This window comes from Durio zibethinus, chromosome 2, assembly GCF_047325235.1.
Source record: "Durio zibethinus cultivar Kanyao isolate XHJ-2024 chromosome 2, ASM4732523v1, whole genome shotgun sequence".
NCBI classification, from domain to species: Eukaryota; Viridiplantae; Streptophyta; class Magnoliopsida; order Malvales; family Malvaceae; genus Durio; species Durio zibethinus.
In genome coordinates, this window is record NC_143163.1 from 8704984 (window position 1) to 8726640 (window position 21657).

The 21657-nt window shown below is 27.6% G+C and overlaps 3 protein-coding genes across 3 annotated transcripts; all 3 read left to right on the forward strand.

Annotated features, from left to right (window-relative positions):
* Window positions 1-2443: 2443 nt before the first annotated feature.
* On the forward strand, window positions 2444-3760 carry LOC111308410 (uncharacterized). Its single transcript, XM_022906735.2, has 2 exons — window positions 2444-2924; window positions 3070-3760. Exons 1-2 carry the CDS (start codon window positions 2547-2549, stop codon window positions 3577-3579), a joined length of 888 nt encoding a protein of 295 aa, XP_022762470.2. The 5' UTR covers window positions 2444-2546; the 3' UTR covers window positions 3580-3760.
* A 10447-nt stretch (window positions 3761-14207) lies between these two features.
* On the forward strand, window positions 14208-15709 carry LOC111308411 (large ribosomal subunit protein eL42). The gene is made up of 4 exons (XM_022906736.2): window positions 14208-14346; window positions 14917-15096; window positions 15294-15368; window positions 15467-15709. The coding sequence occupies exons 1-4, from the start codon at window positions 14344-14346 to the stop codon at window positions 15524-15526; spliced, it is 318 nt and encodes a 105-aa protein (XP_022762471.1). The 5' UTR covers window positions 14208-14343; the 3' UTR covers window positions 15527-15709.
* A 2768-nt stretch (window positions 15710-18477) lies between these two features.
* Window positions 18478-19642, forward strand: NCLPP7 (nuclear-encoded CLP protease P7). Its single transcript, XM_022906737.2, has 2 exons — window positions 18478-18967; window positions 19046-19642. Exons 1-2 carry the CDS (start codon window positions 18676-18678, stop codon window positions 19471-19473), a joined length of 720 nt encoding a protein of 239 aa, XP_022762472.2. The 5' UTR covers window positions 18478-18675; the 3' UTR covers window positions 19474-19642.
* Window positions 19643-21657: the final 2015 nt, after the last annotated feature.

Sequence of the window (21657 nt, forward strand, 5' to 3'; positions counted from 1 at the left end):
GTACATAGCAAATTCTTGGCATCAAAAACTAGTTGATCGCTATCCCTTTCTCTTTCAAACATGGAAGCAACTTCAACTGCACTAGACATTCTTTCACATATAGAGTAACTGTTTTCATATTTGATCAAAATATATATGATATGTAAGTTTTTACATAGGAACATGGGAATCATGACGTTGGGTTTCTATTTTTGCGGCCATCAGGATTATTTATTAGGAAAACGCACGCCTCAAAGGTGCGTACATTTTCTTTTAGTACTTTTACAAGCTTTAATTTCATAATTTTCTAAAAAGACTCCATCCGATAAACCTTCGTAGGAAACTTCTCAAAATTTTACTATACATTACAAGCGTCTACATTTAAAAGACTAGATGGATGATAGATCATTTGAATTTCGATCCAATTACTATGGCTTTTTCGTTAGTTTTATAAGTCTGTATGTTAATTGTGAACATTAGAAATCCCAAATTAATAAAGCTAGTCTTCCCTTATTTATATAAAGCAATTGGTTTCACTTATGCGTATACAAGACTTCATTAGTTACAACTATTCCTCATTTTTACAAAAAAAAAAAAAAAAATGCTGGGGGTTTCCAGGCTTTATCTAAGTCTAATTTCTTCTCCCAACCATTTTAAGAGTGCACTTCCCGTATTAATCTAATGTATTTTGGGTTCTATTTAAAGAGAGATTTTCATAAGAATCAGATTGATAAGGAAAAAGAGTTCTTCGCCTTGCTAACTAGACTAACCTCTTATGCTGTTGGTATCTATATTTCATCTTTAAGGAAACCATGGAAACTCATTTGCTTTTGTTTTTTCCATTTTAGTTTGTTTATTATTTTGATGCAAAAATACTAGGGCCTAAATAAAAATATTAAAAATATAAAAACATGTATACATATATAGAAGGTTAAGACTTGAGAAAATTTTGAAGTCAAGAGTTGAATAAAAGCAAACAAAGGTAGCATGGAGCAGGTAAAAACGCGTGTTTATGTATATGTCGAGTCCACTCAGAAGATTGTTGTTATCTTTATATTTTTCCATGAAGAGGAAATTAAGTTTATATTCTCAATCAAGAAAATTAAAAGAACCATCTTCAGTATATATAAATATATATACATTTTTTTTTTTGTTTTTGGTCTAACTAATTAATATTTAAGAGGTTTAATATATAACTATATATAAGCTTCAGATTTTTTTTGGCCACTATAAGCTTCAGATATTAAAATTTTAATATATATAATATTTTTCACATAATCAGTCAATCTACCATAAGCTAATGCATGGATGATACTTGACGATTCATTTTGGCTATCTAAATTAATCATCTCTGTTCAGCTAGCTAGCGAGAGAGGGGGGTCACTTGAAAAGAACTAAAGTTCAAAAAGAAATGAATATAAATACATTTCATTCCCTTATTAAACCTAATAAAATGGAAATTAAAATAAAACATGCATATATCTGCAGGCTTCATTATTTATCAATTATTATTATTGGATAAATATCCGTCCCATTATTTAATATTATTCATGCTGTATATTCCTATGTCACCTAGCATATTAATCCCACACTATTAAATAGGGGATCACGTACGTCGCTGCCATGCATATGATAACCTAGCTACCATCACGACATCTCTTTTAATCGGCTTATAAAGTTTTATTTAATTAATTGTATTAATTAAAGTTAGGTTTTGAATCTCTTTAATTAATTCAACTTACGAGCTTTTAGAGATGTTCAATTGAATTTATATAAATTTTTTCATCAATGTTTTTATTTCTATACTGATGACTATATATTGATCAGTTAATGATACAGTATTTAACTATATATTTTTTAAGTTCATAAAAGAATTAACTATATATATTTTAGGGTGGTCGCCCTATGTACGTGACCTATATATATGGCTTAATTTCGCATGCGTCAAATCAATGGCAATTAGAGGAAATGGATAAATACCAAATAATAAAATAAAATTAAAGATGAAAAGCCTTCCATTCAATCTGGTACCTTTGTCACCAGAAAAATAAATCTGTTTAAGAATTACGTTATTTATTTAATCTAACTCAAGTAAGATATTAGATAAGAGATTTGAAGTTTAGTTTCAACTTAATTCAATTCGAAATATTTAAAAATGAATGAAAATTATTTTTTATTTAATTTTAATTTTTATATATTTTAAATTATTTAAATATTACTTTTAGCCAATGAATTAATTGATTTTGGTCCTTTAAAATTTTATTATTAAATCAATATGACATATTGTTTGTATTGTGTATTAAGGAAGCTGGTAGTGGAATTGGTGAAAGCGTGAACAAGGTGAAAACGTGTAAGAACAAAAACTGGGCCACGAAGTCCAGGTCTTCTTTCCAAATCAAACCTAAATTACTTATGAGGAAAAAAAAAACAAAGGGTAAGTTTATTTTCTTATGAATAGAATAATAGTTGTCATTACTATATTATTTAGTAATAGCGACCCAATAAGAGAGCCAACCATTGGGGTATTGAAAGTCCTCCATGCCTACTTTCTCCCCTCTCTCTCTTCCATGGCCGAGCCCCTAAAGAAAACCCATCAAACCAACCCCAGAAGCAGTTGCTTTCTCGGTTGTTTTGGGTTTTCCGGCCAGAAAAAACCCGTCGAAAAACCCATCCAAACCGGTACCAAAAAGAATCCCCATTCGCTCTCTTGGCCAATGTTTCGTTTGAGCTTGAGGAAGTCCCGTACCAAAACCGTGCCTGTGGATAACACCGACAAGGCGGAGGCTGATCATAGCCATACACCAAAGCTGATCAAGAAGAAATCGGATGGTAAGCTCTCCTCTAAACCTCAGAGCCCTACCAATCATAAACCTTCACGTCAAAATTCCAAAGCTGAACAGCAACTGACGTCCTCCAATCGAGCTGCGAGAGAGACACCAAAAGAGGTTAGTGTAAAAAGTGTTGAAATCCTAAGCTTCTTTTAGCTAAATATCACTTTTAGCATTATTATGTAGGCAAAAAAGGTCATCTATGTCGTCACTTGCAACTTTTTTGTTTTACATTTCTACTTTTGGATTTCACTATTTTCAGACAAGGCTGCAGGGACCTGAACCGAATATCATCCCCGGAAACAGGAAACTTTTGGACCCAACGAGCACAGGGTCAAGCCTACCGGGTTCACCGAAAATGTTCAAGACCAAACCCCAACCCAAAACTCAAACCAAGTTGTTCCACACGGTTTCGTCACCGGTCCTAGAAGGGAACCAACGGGTGGGAAATCCCCGGATTCATGCTCGGACCAACTTAAAGGAGCTCCAACGGAAAAACAACGAGGTGGTTGAAAAATTGGACTCCATGATGGGTATGTCTATTATTATGGTGACCTTGATAATAATGTTACTTTGGGGTCGATTATGTGCCATTCTTTGTACGTCGGCATGGTTTTACTTCTGCCCTAGTTTTCGGCCCACAATTAACAATAATGACACTACTGTTAAAAGCACAGCCAATTCAAATGATTTAGACTTGGATTCGGAGGATTACAAAAAGAAGGTGGTGTTGGAGGGGTTGCTTGAGAGGAACCACCGGATTACACTATGAAACTTTTGTACAAACAATTTTCCTTTTGATTTTGATGCGCACATTAGACGAAACTATATATGTTTTGCTATAGTGAGCCTGAAGGGCATTTTGTGTAAATTATAGCAATGAAAATTTAGTTGTAAACTTTTATGAAAATGTGGGGTCAATGTCTTCTAGAATCAAAGTAGAGTTGTTCCAATTTGGTGTTCTTGTTTAATTGGCAGTTGGGCATATCACGTGACTTTTGTTGTGGAGCACGTGCCCAGTACTTCACTAATGTGATGGGATGGCCACTTTTGGGCTCTAACATGGCGGTCAGCTTCAGTTGTCTGCTACTGCATCACCTAACATTAACAAGCGAATTTAAGAAAAAAAACTGAATCTATCTCTATCCAAAGATTTTACTTAATTTCTCATATAGTTTTGATCCTTTTTAATCAATTTGATTTTTCTTCTTTTCTTATGATTTTATTTGCAGATGATTATTAATTCTTTTGATTTGAGGAAAGTTCATGAAACATAATTTTCAATACGATGAGAATTTTCTAATCCACTTCTCAAATAAATTCTTATCCGTTTCTTCTATTCATTAGGCTACTTTAATGCAAAGCAATGGATTTGGTCCCACCAATTAACTTCGTTACTTTAGATACTTTAATCATGCAAATGTCATTTTTCCTTTGTTAATAAAAATTTAGGTTTTGTTTGGTAATTCATAATAAATGTAATATGAGTGACTAAATCGTTATTTTTCATAGTTAGGAAATCAAAATAAAATATTTTTAAAAAATTAAGTTATATTATTCTTATAAAAAATTATAATACATGTAAAATTTTTTAATTTTATATTGATGTAATTTGATATTTCTTCTATGTATTCATCCACGAGACCACGGATTATACTAAACGAAAAGCATATCACTCGGATCATATGAGCTTTAATAATTGGAAGACGAAGCTTGTGTTATATATATATATATATATATATTATCATGCAATTTAAAAGGGAAATCGTGTAGTATATTATATATATATATATATATATGGATAGAATGATGATATAGCTGATATTTTCAAGTATTAGACCATATCATTTGTATGTGGTCAAAAACAACAAATATCCTTTGAAATCACAAGGCTCGTCTAATCCAATTTATTTCTGGGGCTCTCAGTTTCCATATCTTAGCCACGTCTCACTCGTTCTTGCCTCGGATGATTTAACATTGAACTGTAAGGATAGGACTAGTACGAATCTAAATTCGGTCATGCTGTTTGATGGAAACACTTGGGAACCACAAAGCTAAGTTTAAAACAATTTTAAATGTGAGATTAGTTCAATTAATTTGTATAATTATTTTTTAAACATAATATTTAATAAATTTATATTTTAAATATTTATAATAATATAATTATTTTTATTTTCAAATTGTTTTTGAATTAAAAATATTATAATAGGTTAAAGAACTTTTAATTTAATACGAATGTGAGGCCTCATTTTAGATAGCTAGGCTGTCACCAGGGGTATTAATTATGGTAGATGTTATCCACTATCTCTTACTAGCCGAATATAATTTTCTTTCGCAATGAAAATTACAACTTACAAAATATTGATAGGATTTATACAATTAAGTGTTATATTTCATAAAAAAATTCATTTTGAAATAAGTTAAACAAATAAATTAATGGACAAACTATCATACAATTAAAGAAAATAATATTTTATAATTAAAAGTTAATATCATTATTGACTCTTAAATTATAATAAAATATTTAATGTGATATTTAAATTATAATAATATTAATTAATATAATATTTGGATGATTATTTATCCGTTATGTGTTATTATTTGAAACTAGTTACATTAAAAATGAGTATCATATTAGTTCATAAATTTATAATTTAAATATAATATTAAAAATTTTTAAAGTTCATGTATTATATTAAACATTTTACTTAAATCAAAATCACATATTATTATATTTGAATCTAAAATTCCCAAATTCTTCAGTTTTTGGTTGGAAAAAATTTAGGATGAAAAGAGACTTCTTCATTTTGAAGTAGACTTGCTCATGGATCAGATCAAATCGGGTTCGAACCGATCCTGATATGATATTTTCAGATTTTAAATAAGCTTAGGCTTAGGCAAGCTCAATTTTTCAGGCCTTATTTTTTGCTCAAATTTATTTTTACATGTAATAATAAAATTCAAACTCGCTCAAAGCACTGATATTTAAAATTAAAAAAATAGCTTATAATTAATTTTAATTGAATTTATAAATCATTTGGACTTAGATCCAATTTAATTTTGTTGAATGCAATATAAAATTATATTATTATTTTGTATAAAGAAAAAATGAGTTTTATCATATTATAAGTAATAAAACAAATGAACCTTATCAATTATAAAATATAAAGAAAATGAGCTTTGTCTCATTATAATAAAAAATATTTTTTTAATTTTCGAGTTAAACTCATACTTTAAATAGTGAAACTTAAACTCGATTTTATTTTTTGATAAAATCTTATTTATTTATTTATACCCATTTAATGAGTTTAATATTCATGTCTAACTATTTCAAAATTTTAGATAGATTTTCGAGCTTGGATAGACCGTTCGGTCCATGAGCAAATGCAAATTTAATTTGGAGTTAAAACAAACCACATGTTTCATAAAAAATTTTCATTGAATTTACAAATTATTCAAAAATAAAAAATACTAACGACTAAATTTAAATATAAATTTTATAAATGAAATATTTGAATCTTACTAATTCAATTAAACCCATTAACCGTTGACTCTAAAATTTTAAAGTTCGCACACACCATAACCTAATTGTTAATTTGGTTTGTACGGCTTATAATGATCTACACTTAGGCTTGACACTAAAAAAAATTTACAATTGGGCTCATATAGGCTCTAGCCTCTCTAACGTAACGTGGGTTTTAGTCTTTTGTTAAAAAAAGGCGAATAATTAAATAATTATTTTTTAATTTATATGTTATGAGAAATTCCGTTATCAATATGTAAAAAATTTTAATTCTTTATACTATTTGTAAAATGTTTGATTTGGCAAAAAAAGTCAACACGAAAAAAAATTATAAAAAAGAAATATTTAAATCTTAGCCACGTGTCAATCGTTCTTGCTTGGTTTTTATTTTAGCATGGAAAGCTACTATATAGCGAAAAAGCTTTTAACATTTCTTGTGTAAACTGTAGCTTGCCTTGAAGGTGTTCACTCTTAGTCCTGCCTAGCATTTTACATGCACAGTATGTAGAACATTATTGAGTTTTTGATGAGTATGTGATGTTGGCCAAAAAAAAAAATTGCTGTGATGAAAAGAAAAGACTTTGACACGTAGAAGTAGTTATGAGAAACCAACTAAGGTTTAATAATTAATATTGAACTTTTAGGTTTGGATATGTAAGAATCTAAATTTGGTTAGCTGTCTAAGGGAAACACTAGGAAACCACAAAGCCAATTTTAAAACACTTTGAATATGGGGTTTGTATAAGTTAGTTTATATAATTATTTTTAAAAAATAATATTTAATATGTTAAGAGTTTAAATTTTAATATTTATAATTTTTTTTCTTTATCTTCAAAATACAGCCATATATATATATATATAAACTAGCTTTTTTTAATGCAAGTGATGGACATGATTTTTTTTTATATATTTTTTATAATTTAAAAAATTGAGTTTTGAAATAAATTTTATTTAATTTAAATCGATAAATATATTTCAATTTTAAAAAATAATAATAAGTGATATTATAATTTCAAATTTTAAAGAAGTTTAAAAAATAAAAGATTAAGAGTAAATTTATCAAGATAAAAATATTTTTTTTCAAAATTTAAAGTTTAAAACTTTTATTTCATGATTTAATCTGGATTTTGATTATTTACTTTCTTCAAATTTAGAATATTTATCTTTTCAAATTCTTTAATTTGTGAATTATAAAATTAAATTAGCATTTTATTTAAAATATAATAAAGATTTATATAATTAATAATTAATTTAAATATATTAATTTAATTTAATTGATAAATAACATAAAAATAAGAATTATCTTGCATGTTAAATTTTTTTGGGTCAAATAAATAGATTATCTACTTAAGCATTCATGTAAATAAATTTTATGAGAAAACTATATATCCTTTAATATAATACATTACAATATAATATAATATAATATATGATTAAAACACTTTAAACAACTTTTAATTTAGTGCAAATATGATGACTCATTTTGGATGGGTTTTCACAATGGTCCATGTGTAGTAATTATGCTAAGGTCTTACTCACATCTCTTACTCGCCTAATTTGAGTTTCTTTTTTAATGAAAATTACAACTTATAAATATACACATGATTTATACAAATATTAAGTAGGGTTAATAATACCCATAATATTTAAATTTTGATCAAAATTTATTTTTATCTTTAATATTTTAAAATTTTTAAATGGGTTCTCAATTACTCAAAATTGTCTTGTTTTGATCATTTCATCTATGAAATCGTCAAAATTAATGATAAATACCAATTAACGTGTAATACTCCAGCTCAAATAATTATTGGGTTAGATTAATGTAATACCTCAGCCCAAATAATAATTGGGTTAGACTAATATTAAAGCCCATTAGTTTATTAAGATATTATTTAGTAAAAGAAAAAGGGTTAAAGTATTAGATTAAAGAAAACCTAACTATCGTGAAACAGAAAGGAAATAGAGTTCTTCTTCCTCATCTTCCTTAGGGTTAGAGAATATGAAAAAATCAAATTGAAGATTCACAATCAGAGGCTACAATCAAGTTAATCCCTTAAAGATGAGTACATGCACTCTTTTTATTTGAAAAGAAATATCAAGTTGATTGCTATTATTTGGAGTTGAAGTTTTGAGAGAAAAATCAAGAAAAATCATGAAATCCTTCATTAATCTTGATGATCTATTTGGGTAAATTACTGGGCTTTGTTTATTTCATGTTCTTAAGATTTATTGATGATTATTAAATGGAGTTTGAAGGCTGAAAGTAAGGATTTGAGTTTTTAAAGATTGAAGGAGAAATTCTATTTTTGGATGAGATGTTATGATCTGTAATAATGAATTAAAATAGAATTTTGTATTAATGGATAGATTATTGCTGTGATTATTATATATCATTGGAAAGCATGTTGAATCTAGTTTCTAATGAAACAAACGAAAGTCAAATCCGAGTTTTCTATGAAGAGTTGTCTAATTTTTAACTTAAGGATATACAGGCTGTAAGACAGCAGCATCAGGGTTAAATTACGAAATTTTCCTTAATTTGTATACAAGGATTTACAGATTAAGCCATATATTTTTGGAAATTTTATTGAGTCTACTTTCCAATGAAACAAGCGGAATTGAATTTGGAGTTTCCTATGAATAAATATACAATTTTTATTAGAAGGTATACAGGCTGTTTGGCAGCAGTATATAACGTGGATTTCAAAAATTGTTATAATTAATCTACAAGGAATTACAATGTGTGCCATATATGGTTAGAAAGCTTATCAAGTCTAATTTTTAACGCATTAAAGAGATCATAATTTCAATTTGGATATATTGAGATATGACTGTTTTAATGAAAAGAGGTCGGGCTGCCAGTATTAATTAGTTAAGTTAACCATTGTGTAACTTAGTTGATTTTTTTATAAATGATCTCAAAAAGGGTTGATTAAATTCTGATCTGTTGAAATGATCTTGGATAGGCCATTAATTATTTTGGGGGAAAAACTAAGTGATGGAATCGAATGAAGGTAAGTAGAATCTCATATACTTTGCTTGTTTTCGAATCTATGTATATATATATGTTTCTAAATGAAAGAATATTTTATTTCATTATTTTCAATGTATGAAAATAGAATCAAGCATATGATTATTTTGTGTTTCTCTATATAAATGATGAATCATGCTTATGAATGAAATAAGAAAATGATTTATATTTAAAGAATGATTTTATGATAGCTACGTTTTTATATCTTTGGGAAGTGGGATCATCGACACTAAAACTTAGTTCTACGACCCTGGCTAACGGGTAATAGTAGTTAGCAAAGACATGATCATACGACCCTGACTAACGGGTAATAGTAGTTAGTGTAAGCCCTGGCTAAAAGGTTATAATAGTTAGCAATGATCATAAGAATGAAATTATCGATACGGCCAATGTCACGAGTTATAGTAGCGATCGTAGCTAACGATAAATAAATGATAATGATGATTTATGATGATTTTAATGATTGATCCATGATTTGGTTTGATTATGATATTTGAATGATAGCATATTTTACAATAATTTATGAAGTGACATATTTTGACATTGATTTATGAATTTATGAAATATTTGACAAAACAATGATCTTAAAATGTTTTGATATTATGATTTGATGAATGTTTTGAATGATCTATCTGATGTGTAAGAAAATAATGCTTGATCTGATAAGGTGTGTGAGTCTATACTTACTGAACTGTGGTTTGCTCATTTTTCTTTTACTTTTTCTTTACAGATGACTAAGTGATAAGTTTGGTTACTCTTGTATGAAGCTAGAAGATTAAATGGGTAAGATTATTTAATCGTCGGAGAATATGTTAGCCAATGGGATTTTAAGAGGCAGTTTTATATTTTATATGGTTTGTATTTGGATGTATAAAGATGTATCATCAGTTGGATTAAAGATATGAATTTTACTTGGTATATTATTTTATTGAAGAATTTTAGAATGTTTAATAAATAAGGCTTCGTATTACTTTGAGATTTTCTTCAAGGTAATATAGCCGTGTTATGCCTCGATTCGGAACGTGATATAATGTTACATGATTACATCAACTAACATCACACGTAACAAATGAGGGAGCAAAATAAAATTATTTCAAAGTTTAAAGATAAAAGATGAAAACTATCTCAAAATTTTCTATATTCCACATATATTTTATAAAATATTAAATTTAAAATTAAAATTTTTTATTTTTGTTGTAATATAATTTATTAGTTAGATTTTTTTGTTTTTAATAGAAAATAGATTTTTAAAAATTAAAATTAAGTTAAAAATTCATATTCTTTTTTTAAATAATTTAATATCATTTAAAAAATATTTTTATTGAAAATATTTTACTTGGTATATTATTTTATTGAAGAATTTTAGAATGTTTAAGAAAGAAGGCTTCATATTACTTTGAGATTTTCTTCAAGGTAATATGACCGTATTATGCCTCAATTCGGAGCGTGACATAATGTTATATGATTACATCAACTAACATCGCACGTAACAAATGAGGGAGCAAAATAAAATTATTTCAAAGTTTAAAGATAAAAGATGAAAACTATCTCAAAATTTTCTATATTCCACATATATTTTATAAAATATTAAATTTAAAATTAAATTTTTTTATTTTTGTTGTAATATAATTTATTAGTTAGATTTTTTTGTTTTTAATAGAAAATAGATTTTTAAAAATTAAAATTAAGTTAAAAATTCATATTCTTTTTTTAAATAATTTAATATCATTTAAAAAATATTTTTATTGAAAATATTATTTACTCATAAATCATAATAAAAAAAATATTATTTTCTATCTAAAAAATTTATTTTTTAAATTATTAAATATTAAATATTTTTTCTTTCCATATATATTTCGAAAATCACTTTTCATATGTGATAAAAAATTTTCATTCTTTTGGATGGGTTTGAATTCTAACGACAAGGTAGTAATTTAATTATTTTGGATGATTTAAGATCATTATCACATAAGATTCTCAAGTTATTACCAAACACGATGATCTTATCACTGTGATTAAATCAGTTCTCAAATTATTGTTAAATACAATGATCTAATTACGATGATTAAATCAACCTTCAATTTTAAAGATATCACCCTATACTATATGCACACTTAAGAGATAATATATGATAAATTTTAAGTTTAAATTTCAACATTCGTAACCCTTTTTTTATATCAGAAAGTTGCAACCTCTTTATAAAAAAGAAATATCTTTAATACTTATTTTAAGAAAAATCAACTATCTAAATTACCTTGCATTCTTTCTTAAAATGTCATATAAATTCCATTAAGTTTGTGTAATCATACAAATAAATTATAAGCAATTAATTGATTGCTCAAAAACAAATAATAGAAATAAATGAAATTCAATTAATTGATTTTGAAATATATAAATTTTAAATTAAAAAATAAATAATTTTATAAATTTATAATATTTGCATCAGATCTCTTTCAATATTTTCAATTTAAAATAATTTGTGTTTTGCGATGAAAAATATGAGCATCTCTAAAAATTTTCTTCCTCCTATCAAATAATAATGTCTTTCTACTATTTTACTCACTCCTTCGTCATCCACTTTTTCTTCTTATCAAACAAAACTTATTCATTAAAAATAAAGCATAAAAAATTCTATATTATTTTAGTTCAAAACTCCAAAGTCCAAATGATGCATTAAGAAAAAATCTATTATATATTTTCTTTAGGTTCATAAATACTAGCTAGTTGATTATTTATGCCTTATTTATGCCTTGCTGCGAGGTTAAATTTTATTGAATAGATTTAAAAAATTATTGGTATAAGTTATTCTTTAAATAGTTGTATATTATTTTGCATCTCTTAACATATTTTCATTTTTTTAAATTAAAAAAATACAAATAAATTGATAAATTTTTGCATTTGATTATATTTGTACAAATTATTTTAAATTACAGATCTTCAAAATAAAAACATTTAAGTGAATAGAAGAATAAATAAAGAAAACACAAAAAATATACTGTTTAAAAATTTTCATAATTTTTTATTATGGAACCCTTGAATATTAGATTCAATCTAACTATTATAGATAGATTAAAATGTATGGTGAATCAAACAAATTTAAGGAAGAAAATGTCCAAAAAAGAAGTCTAAAAAATTTTCTCTTACTTTTTAGGTTGAAATTGGTGTTGGAATTTTAAGGGTAATTTTGCACGGAGCATTTAAAAGAGGAATTTTATTTCAATCAAGGTTTTCAAAAGTTTATAAATAAACTTACTTGTTTGAATAAACATAAGAGAGAATTTAAGAATTTAGGTAAAATTTCAAGAAGGAATTCGAGGTATTTAAATTTTTTCCTTTTATAGGAATGGTAATGGATAGGGATGGCATCGGGTTGGGTTTGGGGCGGGTTTTGCTCGCCTCGAACCTGACCCGATTTTATGCTTTATAAACTCGAACCCGATCTGATCTGAATTTTTTAATACCCGAACTCGATCCGACTCAACACTATGTAAATCGTACTCGATCCGATCCGACTTGAAATTAATAAAAATATTATTTTTTAAATATAAAATATTTATTTTTTAAATATAAATATTTAAAAATATCATTATATAAATATATATAAATAATTAATTAATTAATTAAAAAATAATTTTTTAATAATGTTGGGTCTGGTAGGGTCGGGTTTTAGGCATACATGAACCCGACTCGACCTCGATTATTACCTAATTTTACTCAACCCGAAATTCAAAAAAAAAAAATCCGACCCTATAGGGTCGGGTCGAGCCGAAACCCGTTGAGGACGGGCTTGATTGCCGTCCCTAGTAATGGATAGTAAATAAATAGATATCCATAATTATTTAATCTATTTATGTTAGATTCAAATAATTATAAATGAATAATTAATAGATTTGGATAAAAAATTTATTATCCATAATAAATTCAAAGCGGATATGAATAGTATTTCTTGGATATTTAATATTCAAATTTATTTAATTTTTAATAAATAATAATGGATATCCAAATTAACGTCTTAATTCGTTAGCCATTTACATATATAAAATATATAAAATTTTATACTTGTAAAATATTTGAGACTTTAAAAAATAACTTTTATTTATTATTGATTAAGAGTGAATTTGAATTTTAAATTAAATTTTGTTTATTTTATATTTTGATAAAAAATTTAAATAAATAGATATTTTGATGAATTTGAATATTTAAACGGATAATGCTTATTTAAATAAATTCAGATTTGGATAGTAACATTAAATTTAAAGGGATATTTAAATAGATTCATATATTATAAATATTAAATAAATTCGGATATGCATATGTCAGAAATAACGAATAGCCACTCTGATGCCATTCCACTATTTTTTTAACCTAAAAATTTTTTTTTTCAAAATTTCTCAAAATCCTCCGTTTATTTACTGCATATAACCATCATAAAATACAAAACTAAAAAAAATTTTTTTTATTTAATTCTAATATATTTTTTTAATTTTTTGTATTATTAATAATATCTATATATTTTGACAAATCTAATGATACAAATATTTCATCTTTTATTTATATATATTTTTATCTTTAATATCATTATTCTTCTTTTATAATTATTTTTATCTCATCAAATCCTATCAGACTAAATTTATTTCTAATAAATATTTATTCAAATAAAATAATTATAAATATTAACAATTTAAAGTAATGCATTTTAAAATAACTATTTAAAAATTCTTTAAAATTTTAAAATTCTACGTCCAAAGGGCACTCTAAACGCTTCAAAACTTAAGTTTGTCCAAGAGTAATTGGGCCGAGTAATTTTGGGTCGAATCACGGCAACAATCCATTCTTTTGCCCAAAACCTAAACCTATGAAGAAGCCGCTTAAAAACCCTAGAGTCAGAAATCAATATATTTGTTAGGTTTAGGTTTGGCTGCCTCCTAGTCCACCATCCGCACCGAAAACAGAGCTACGGTTCTCTTTCTTCCGCCGCAGTAATGGTACTCTCTGTTGCTCTTCCTAACTCTTCCTCTTCGTTGTTTGGTTTTCTTTATCTTTTGAGCATATATTTCGGATCTGTTTTTCTCCCCAATAAAATGTTTGTAAAATGGAAATAACCAAATCGAATAAGTTGTTAAGTTTATGGTCTTGATTCAGAAACTTTATGGTGAAGTTATTTTCGTCTATCTGCCCTTTACTGTAATATTTTCCAGCTTTTAGGATAGGTTACTGAATTTTTTATTTTTGTATGTTTAATGATACTTGTATTCAAGACATCACCAGTAAAGATGTAGATTTTATACTATTTTGGTGAATAATGATAACTTTAGAATGTTTGAAATATGAAAATTGGCCATGATTTAATGACTTGAGCCTTGGCATTCTCTCAGAAATCCTGATATAAAAAATTTGTTGATGAGGTTGCGAAGTATGGGTAAATTTTGTTTGAGGCAATATTGTTTGTTTCTTGTTGTCAATGAAGTGTAAACTATGTCTTTATTGAGGAAATGGGTTGTTAAATTTATTGCTTTTTTATTTTGTTTTGTGGTAATTGTGACCTGGTATTGCAGGTGAACGTGCCTAAGACCAAGAAGACTTATTGCAAGAGCAAGGAGTGCAGAAAGCACACCTTGCACAAGGTTACACAGTATAAGAAGGGAAAGGATAGTTTAGCTGCTCAAGGGAAGCGCCGATATGATCGCAAACAATCAGGTTATGGTGGTCAGACCAAACCAGTGTTCCACAAAAAGGTAATTTTTTTGTGTCACTTATCTTTTATCCCTTGGGTGGATATTAGCTATATAATGAAAAGATGAAGAATCTTATGCTGTATATTTAGTACGAGTTTTTAAGGGGTGTTTAGTTATTCCTTTTATCACTTTGATTATTTCTATTTCTTGGGACTCCAAGCCTTTCTTGTATATATATGACTGTATGCTTTGAACAGGCCAAGACCACCAAGAAGATTGTGCTAAGGCTGCAATGCCAGGGTTGCAAGCATGTTTCCCAGCATCCAATCAAGGTTGGTGCACTGATAACCCCATGCTGTTTTAATTTTGTTTTCTTTTACCATGTTGTTTCATGAGCCAAATTTTGGTTGTTTGTTACTGGTTTTTTCAGAGGTGCAAGCACTTTGAAATTGGTGGAGACAAGAAGGGGAAGGGAACATCCCTTTTCTAATTGTGTTATTCATGTCATATGTGTTATGTTGGTTTACTTTACTACAGTAGTTGGAACTTGGAACTTAAGGCAGTATGGAATTTTTTTAAGTTTGCTTTTTAGTTTTCTGATATGTTTTCAGTGGATACGGTGTTCTTTAATACTTAATGCCATCGTTTGCTCTTATTCTTAGCATTTCTTTCACTAGTATTTGTTGAATTTAATCTTCTTCATTATATCTTTTCTTAATAGAGAAATTCAGTATAAGGCAGGCGAGATTTTTATATTATTATCTTATAAAAACCAAACTGTTAAAGTCTGATTTAATTGAAAACTTGCAGAGTCATGGTTTTGCTGCCATTCATTTGATTATTTGCCCTACGCACCGTGAATTGCATATGGGTAGCACTCCGGTGGAGTTGAGGGTTTTCATTTGTAAAATTTTTTAGGTTGGAGGGGAAGAGTTCAGCAAGTCGATATTCTTAGATAACATACAAATACATCTAATGGTGCAGTTGGAGGTTTTCAACTGTAATTGGTTGTCTTACAAAACATTTATTTTTTTTTTAAATTATGGCAGTAGATTTTTTTTTTTTTATTTTCTAATTATATTCGGGGTATGTTGGTGGAGCATAGGATTTTCAGTTTAGTGAGGCTTAAATTTTGACAATTTTAAATATAAAAAAATATTAATTTTGGTGAGGATTTAAATTTTGATAATTTTAAATATAAAAGTTTTTAATTTTGCTGATGGAGTTTAAATTTTGATAATTTAACATATATATTTATATATTTTTCCCTTCTTGTGACACGAGAACATCGTCATGTTAGCTTTATTTTAGCCACGGTTGTGTCATTTTAATTATCATGTTAGTTTTTTTAATATATATTTAATTACTTTGATTATTCATGAATTTATGATATTCGTTAGCTCAATTATTTGTAGATAAATGTATTTATTATTTCGTGTTATTTAAAATTTTGAATTTAGATTTATATTTACTATTAATTAATTATTAATCAAATAAAAAATAAATGAATCTAAATATTCACGAGCTTAATCATTTATGAATTAATGATATATATGAATTCAATTAATTTTGGATAAATGTATTTAGAGGACATTTGGTTCAAAAAGTTAGATTATTGGTTGGAATTTTATTTTTTGTAATTTGATTCTTTATTTTAGTTTATGGTATCAGATTCTTAAGGTATTTTAAAATTTTTAATAATATTCAATAAAAAAGGGGATAGTTCGAAATCGAAACTCACTTCTTTATAAGGTTTTTAAAGATTTTTAAAAGAAAATGAATTGTCTCACTTTTTTATCTCAATAATAATTTGTTATGCTCTATTTACCTTTAAAAATCAACATAATTTTAAGATAAATTGAGATTCATTTTGTCACAAAAATTTGCATTCTAATCACACGATTAGATACATGAGAAAGATTAGACATGTAAAAGATTAATTATAATAAAAACAATGATTTTAAAAGAAAAAGCAAAGTAAATTTATTGAAATTTAGGATTTTGATTTTTTTATTTTATTTTAAGAAGCACTATATTTTTTTTTTATATGAAACGTAATTAATTGTATAAAATAATAACAAAATAATAAATAAAAATATTTATGATATTTGAAACTACATTTTTTATATAAATAATGAAGTATATGATAAAAATAAAATTTTCTCTAATCAATAATTACATTTATTGTTATGAAAATCGTAATTATTAATAAATCGTAGTAATTGATCACTTAAAAACGTAATAAATGTTGTGCTTATTTATTTCTCAAATGCATCGTTTAAAATACCACAGACATGGTGTTTGTTTAAAGTCTATGTTTACAAAATCAAATGTCATACTTGTGTATAAACCAAAACATAGTAATTATTTATTCGTAAAATAAGTGTTTGTTATTTATTACAGTGTTTATATAATAAAAATATCGTACTTGTTAAATAACATTTTTTTATTGTTTATATAAACTACGTTTATAACGAACAAAACGTCATTTATTTTTTTTATTATATTTTATATTTTTTGTTTATAATATGCGATCATATTATTAATATTATGAAATAATGATTTTTTTTAAAATTTTTGTTATTTAATAGTTGTCACATGTTATTTTTAATAACATAATTACGAATTAAAATATTTGTCAAGTGAGATTTATATGTAATGAAAGATATTATAATAAAAGCTTTTATTACATAATATGAGATTTTACCGATAAAACACAAAAATTTAATATTCTCAAGTTAGGAAGAATAAATCATTATCAGCAATCGATAGTTTTTCAAAAATTATTTTTTCTCCCAAAATCTTAGATTTTATGAATCAAACTCTTTTATTAGTGTTTAATGTAATTTAAGTTTAACATATTTATTAAATAGTATAAATACACATAAATTAAATCATGATAGTTTACCAATATAAGTTCATTGCCTCCATATTATTCTCTGAAGAATTTCCAAAAAAAAAAAAAAGCACCAAAGAATAGGATAAACTGAACAATATATCAAAAAAATTTTATTATAATATTTATCTAAACATAATTTCTTATGTTATCAATCTAAAAATTATGATTTATTTTTATATTTTATCTTATTTTCCTATATTTTAATATTAAAATAATTCAAAAAATAAACATATGCAATAATGTGAGGGGTATAACATTAGTTATATATATATATATATATAAATAAAGATCAACTTATATTAACATAAAAATAAAAAGCTTCATACTTTTTTAATTATTAAATTTTATAAATTAAAGAAATGAAAAAAATAAATTAATCTCATTTTTTAAATTTATTAAAATCAATTGTTAGTAATTTTTTTATTTAAGTTCATCGTTCTTTTATATATATAAATAGTTAGGGAAATCAACACCCAATCCGAATATGTTTAATTAATTCTGTGATTTGTAAGCGCATAAACTAACAACCTTTTTTTTTTTTTTTAACCCAAAAAAAAAAAAAAAAGAAAAGAAACAGGGCCTTGAATCGAACTCCAGAAAGAAGCAACCATTGTCATTCTTCTTACAAACGAAAGCTGAGAAGTTGCTTGTAACTCCACTAATTCTAAAACCCATCCTATCCCCATTGCTCCATTCCCGTTTTCCAGAAACCCTAGCCACATTTCGTCGCTGAGGCAACCATGAGGGCACTAATTTCAGGCACCAAACGCCTCATTTCTTGCACCACCACGCTGGCTACCCTATCCCGAAACTACAGCCTGATACCGATGGTGATTGAGCACTCTTCACGCGGCGAGAGAGCTTACGACATATTCTCTCGTCTCCTCAAGGAAAGGATCGTCTGCATTAACGGACCCATCAACGACAACACTGCCCACGTCGTTGTCGCCCAGCTCCTTTTCCTCGAATCCGAAAACCCCTCCAAACCCATCCACATGTACCTTAACTCCCCCGGCGGCCAAGTCACTGCAGGTCTTTCCTTTTACCCCTTTTCAATTTCCAAAAATACCCAATTCTGTCATAATTCTCAATAATCTTATTTTTGTACAGGTCTTGCAATTTATGATACCATGCAGTACATTAAGTCTCCAATCAACACAATCTGTTTAGGGCAAGCTGCATCTATGGCTTCTCTCCTTTTGGCTGCGGGAGCCGGGGGTGAAAGGCGGTCCCTCCCCAATGCCACCATCATGATTCATCAGCCTTCTGGTGGATACAGTGGCCAGGCTAAAGATATGACAATTCACACTAAGGAGATTGTTCGCGTTTGGGATTCATTGAATGCTTTGTATTCTAAGCATACTGGGCAGTCAGTTGATGTAATTCAGAAGAATATGGATAGAGATTATTTTATGACCCCTGAAGAGGCTAAAGAGTTTGGGTTAATTGATGAAGTTATTGATCAAAGGCCAATGGCTCTGGTCACTGATGCTGTTACTAATGAAACCAAAGACAGCAAAGATAAAGGGCCCAGTTAGGATTAGAGGCAGTAAGCTCTTTCATGATTAATTGTTGCTATTCTCCAATTTCATGGCTAACCGTTTGTTTAGCAGTTTTTTGACTGTTGATTGATGTTATGCTTCTGGAATCAATTTCTGAGATTTAGGGAGCTTGCTAGCTAATATTTCAATCAGTACTTTTATGAGATTAGATGCATAAAGTTTTGCTAGCAAAAATTTTTATTTGAGAATCTTTTAGGGATGTGCACTTTAGTGGAAAAGTATAAATGAATGAGTGTTTATATATGTACCTACATATATATATATATATATATTTTGTACAAAGGAAGCTGCAGCTTAGGGATAGGGGAAGGTTGCAAGTGCTGGATTTGCTATTACAATGGTTATTTTGGTTTTGATGCCTCTTAATTTAGATAATCTACTCTTTGCAATCTAATTGGGATTGGCAAAGGATAAGAAATACCATCGACATGATTAAAACATTAAGTTTCCACCTCACCCCTTCCCCAATTGAAGTATCGTACTCCCCTTTTCTCTCTTGCTCTAATAGGTTTTGAAAATATATTCCCTAAATTAGCAACTTTATGGTGTCTGGAAATTAAATCATTAAAGTGCAAACAAGTTTCTCCTTGTCCTTCTGTTCTTTTGATTTAGCTAGAGGAGTATGGTTTTTTGTCATATAGATGCATTGAACCTAGAATGAGCCAGGACCTTGACTTGTTAACCTGCATTTTAGTCTCCATGTATAATGAAGCTTCCTACTGATTCTTTGTTTCCTGGTTGCAATTTTCAAATGTTGGTTACTTAGGACAAGATCTTCAAGGACATTATGTAGTAGGATAAAAGGTTAGTGTGAGATATGTTGAGTGTCTTAGCTTCTTAGGTTTCTATGCAAAAGTGAAACATATTGAAGCAGCTATTAGGCATAAGTCAAGGATTTTATTGGAGTTTTTGAAAGACTCAACCTAGCCATAATCTCAAACTGGGTGATGCCTACTCCATGATTTGTTTACAATTTGTCTTAGGGCTAAATGCAAGGAGGATGCTTGATGGATTTCTTCACAAATTTCTTGGTTCTTACTGATGTTTGGTCTGTTTTTCTGTGCCGTTCTTGTTCGATCAATATTAAAATTCTTCAGACCCATGTTTTATACGACTGTGATACAAAATTGCACACTAATTTTAGACATTCATTGAATTTCAAGGCTCTGGATTGTTCCTGAGAAAATTATGATTGAAGGTGTTTTTCAAAAAGAATTCTAAACATTTCAATTATGGTTCAAATGAATAGTGGTAGTATTAGAATTAGGTGCAAATATGATATAGGTGCATATGTGATTTCTGTTGAGAATAGTTATCTGTGGTTTTCGAAATGGTGAGATGTTGCCAGTTGCTATGACTGTCTTGTGAAACCGAAAATAGTTTCGAGGAAACTGCATATAGCTGTAATATTCTTGATAACTGGCAGGAATGACTAATCTTAGTTGTGTTATGTTGAAAAGAAAGTAACCTCTTCCTCGGATCAAGTGACTTATAGTATGTTTCAATTCTCTATGTCACTTAGATGCCCTACTAATCATTGTGAAGAGTTTATATGTTACCGAAAATTTATTGAACAGATTTGCCTGGTCAAAGCATAATTTCCAAAATCTTTTTCAGCATTGTAGTATTTATCTTGTCGTTCAGAGTTCACTCACTTCTGTAACGTTTCCCCCATTAAGATTATGCCATTTTCCGTTCAACCATCTAGAATTTATTGTTTTAGGGGTTTGATTATAGTTTATAAATTTGATATGGTGGCGCACTTATCGAAAATGTTCAGGCCTACGCCTTTCGCCAAAATTAAAAAAAAAAAAAAAAACCCAAATGCATGGATTTAAAATTTAAAGTACGGGCCAAAAATAATGAAAAAAAAAAATTCAACATTCAAATGTGGTATCTCAAATGGTTCATAAGATTTACATGGACACTTTGCAAATTGACCTCGATTCATTAAACATTTCCGAATGTTGTAATATTGGGATAAAAGCATATTTGTTTTGCATAGTGGATTTGTTACATTAACTGTTAAATTCAGATAAGATTAATGTCATTGAGGCAATATTAGGTGGATGATTCTTGTCTGACATATCCAAAGAACCAGGATCGTCACTCAGCCATACCTCAGCAATGGAAAATCGGTTAAAAGTGAAGAGAAAACAA

Bases quoted from the DNA above. Each gene is read 5' to 3' on its own strand.
- LOC111308410 (XM_022906735.2), top strand. From the start codon at position 2,547: ATGGCCGAGCCCCTAAAGAAAACCCATCAAACCAACCCCAGAAGCAGT. The intron at 2,925-3,069 runs GTTAGTGTAAAA...CACTATTTTCAG, and splicing joins CGAGAGAGACACCAAAAGAG to ACAAGGCTGCAGGGACCTGA.
- NCLPP7 (XM_022906737.2), top strand. From the start codon at position 18,676: ATGAGGGCACTAATTTCAGGCACCAAACGCCTCATTTCTTGCACCACC. The intron at 18,968-19,045 runs GTCTTTCCTTTT...ATTTTTGTACAG, and splicing joins CGGCGGCCAAGTCACTGCAG to GTCTTGCAATTTATGATACC.
- LOC111308411 (XM_022906736.2), top strand. The intron at 15,097-15,293 runs GTAATTTTTTTG...TGCTTTGAACAG, and splicing joins AACCAGTGTTCCACAAAAAG to GCCAAGACCACCAAGAAGAT. The intron at 15,369-15,466 runs GTTGGTGCACTG...TGGTTTTTTCAG, and splicing joins TTTCCCAGCATCCAATCAAG to AGGTGCAAGCACTTTGAAAT.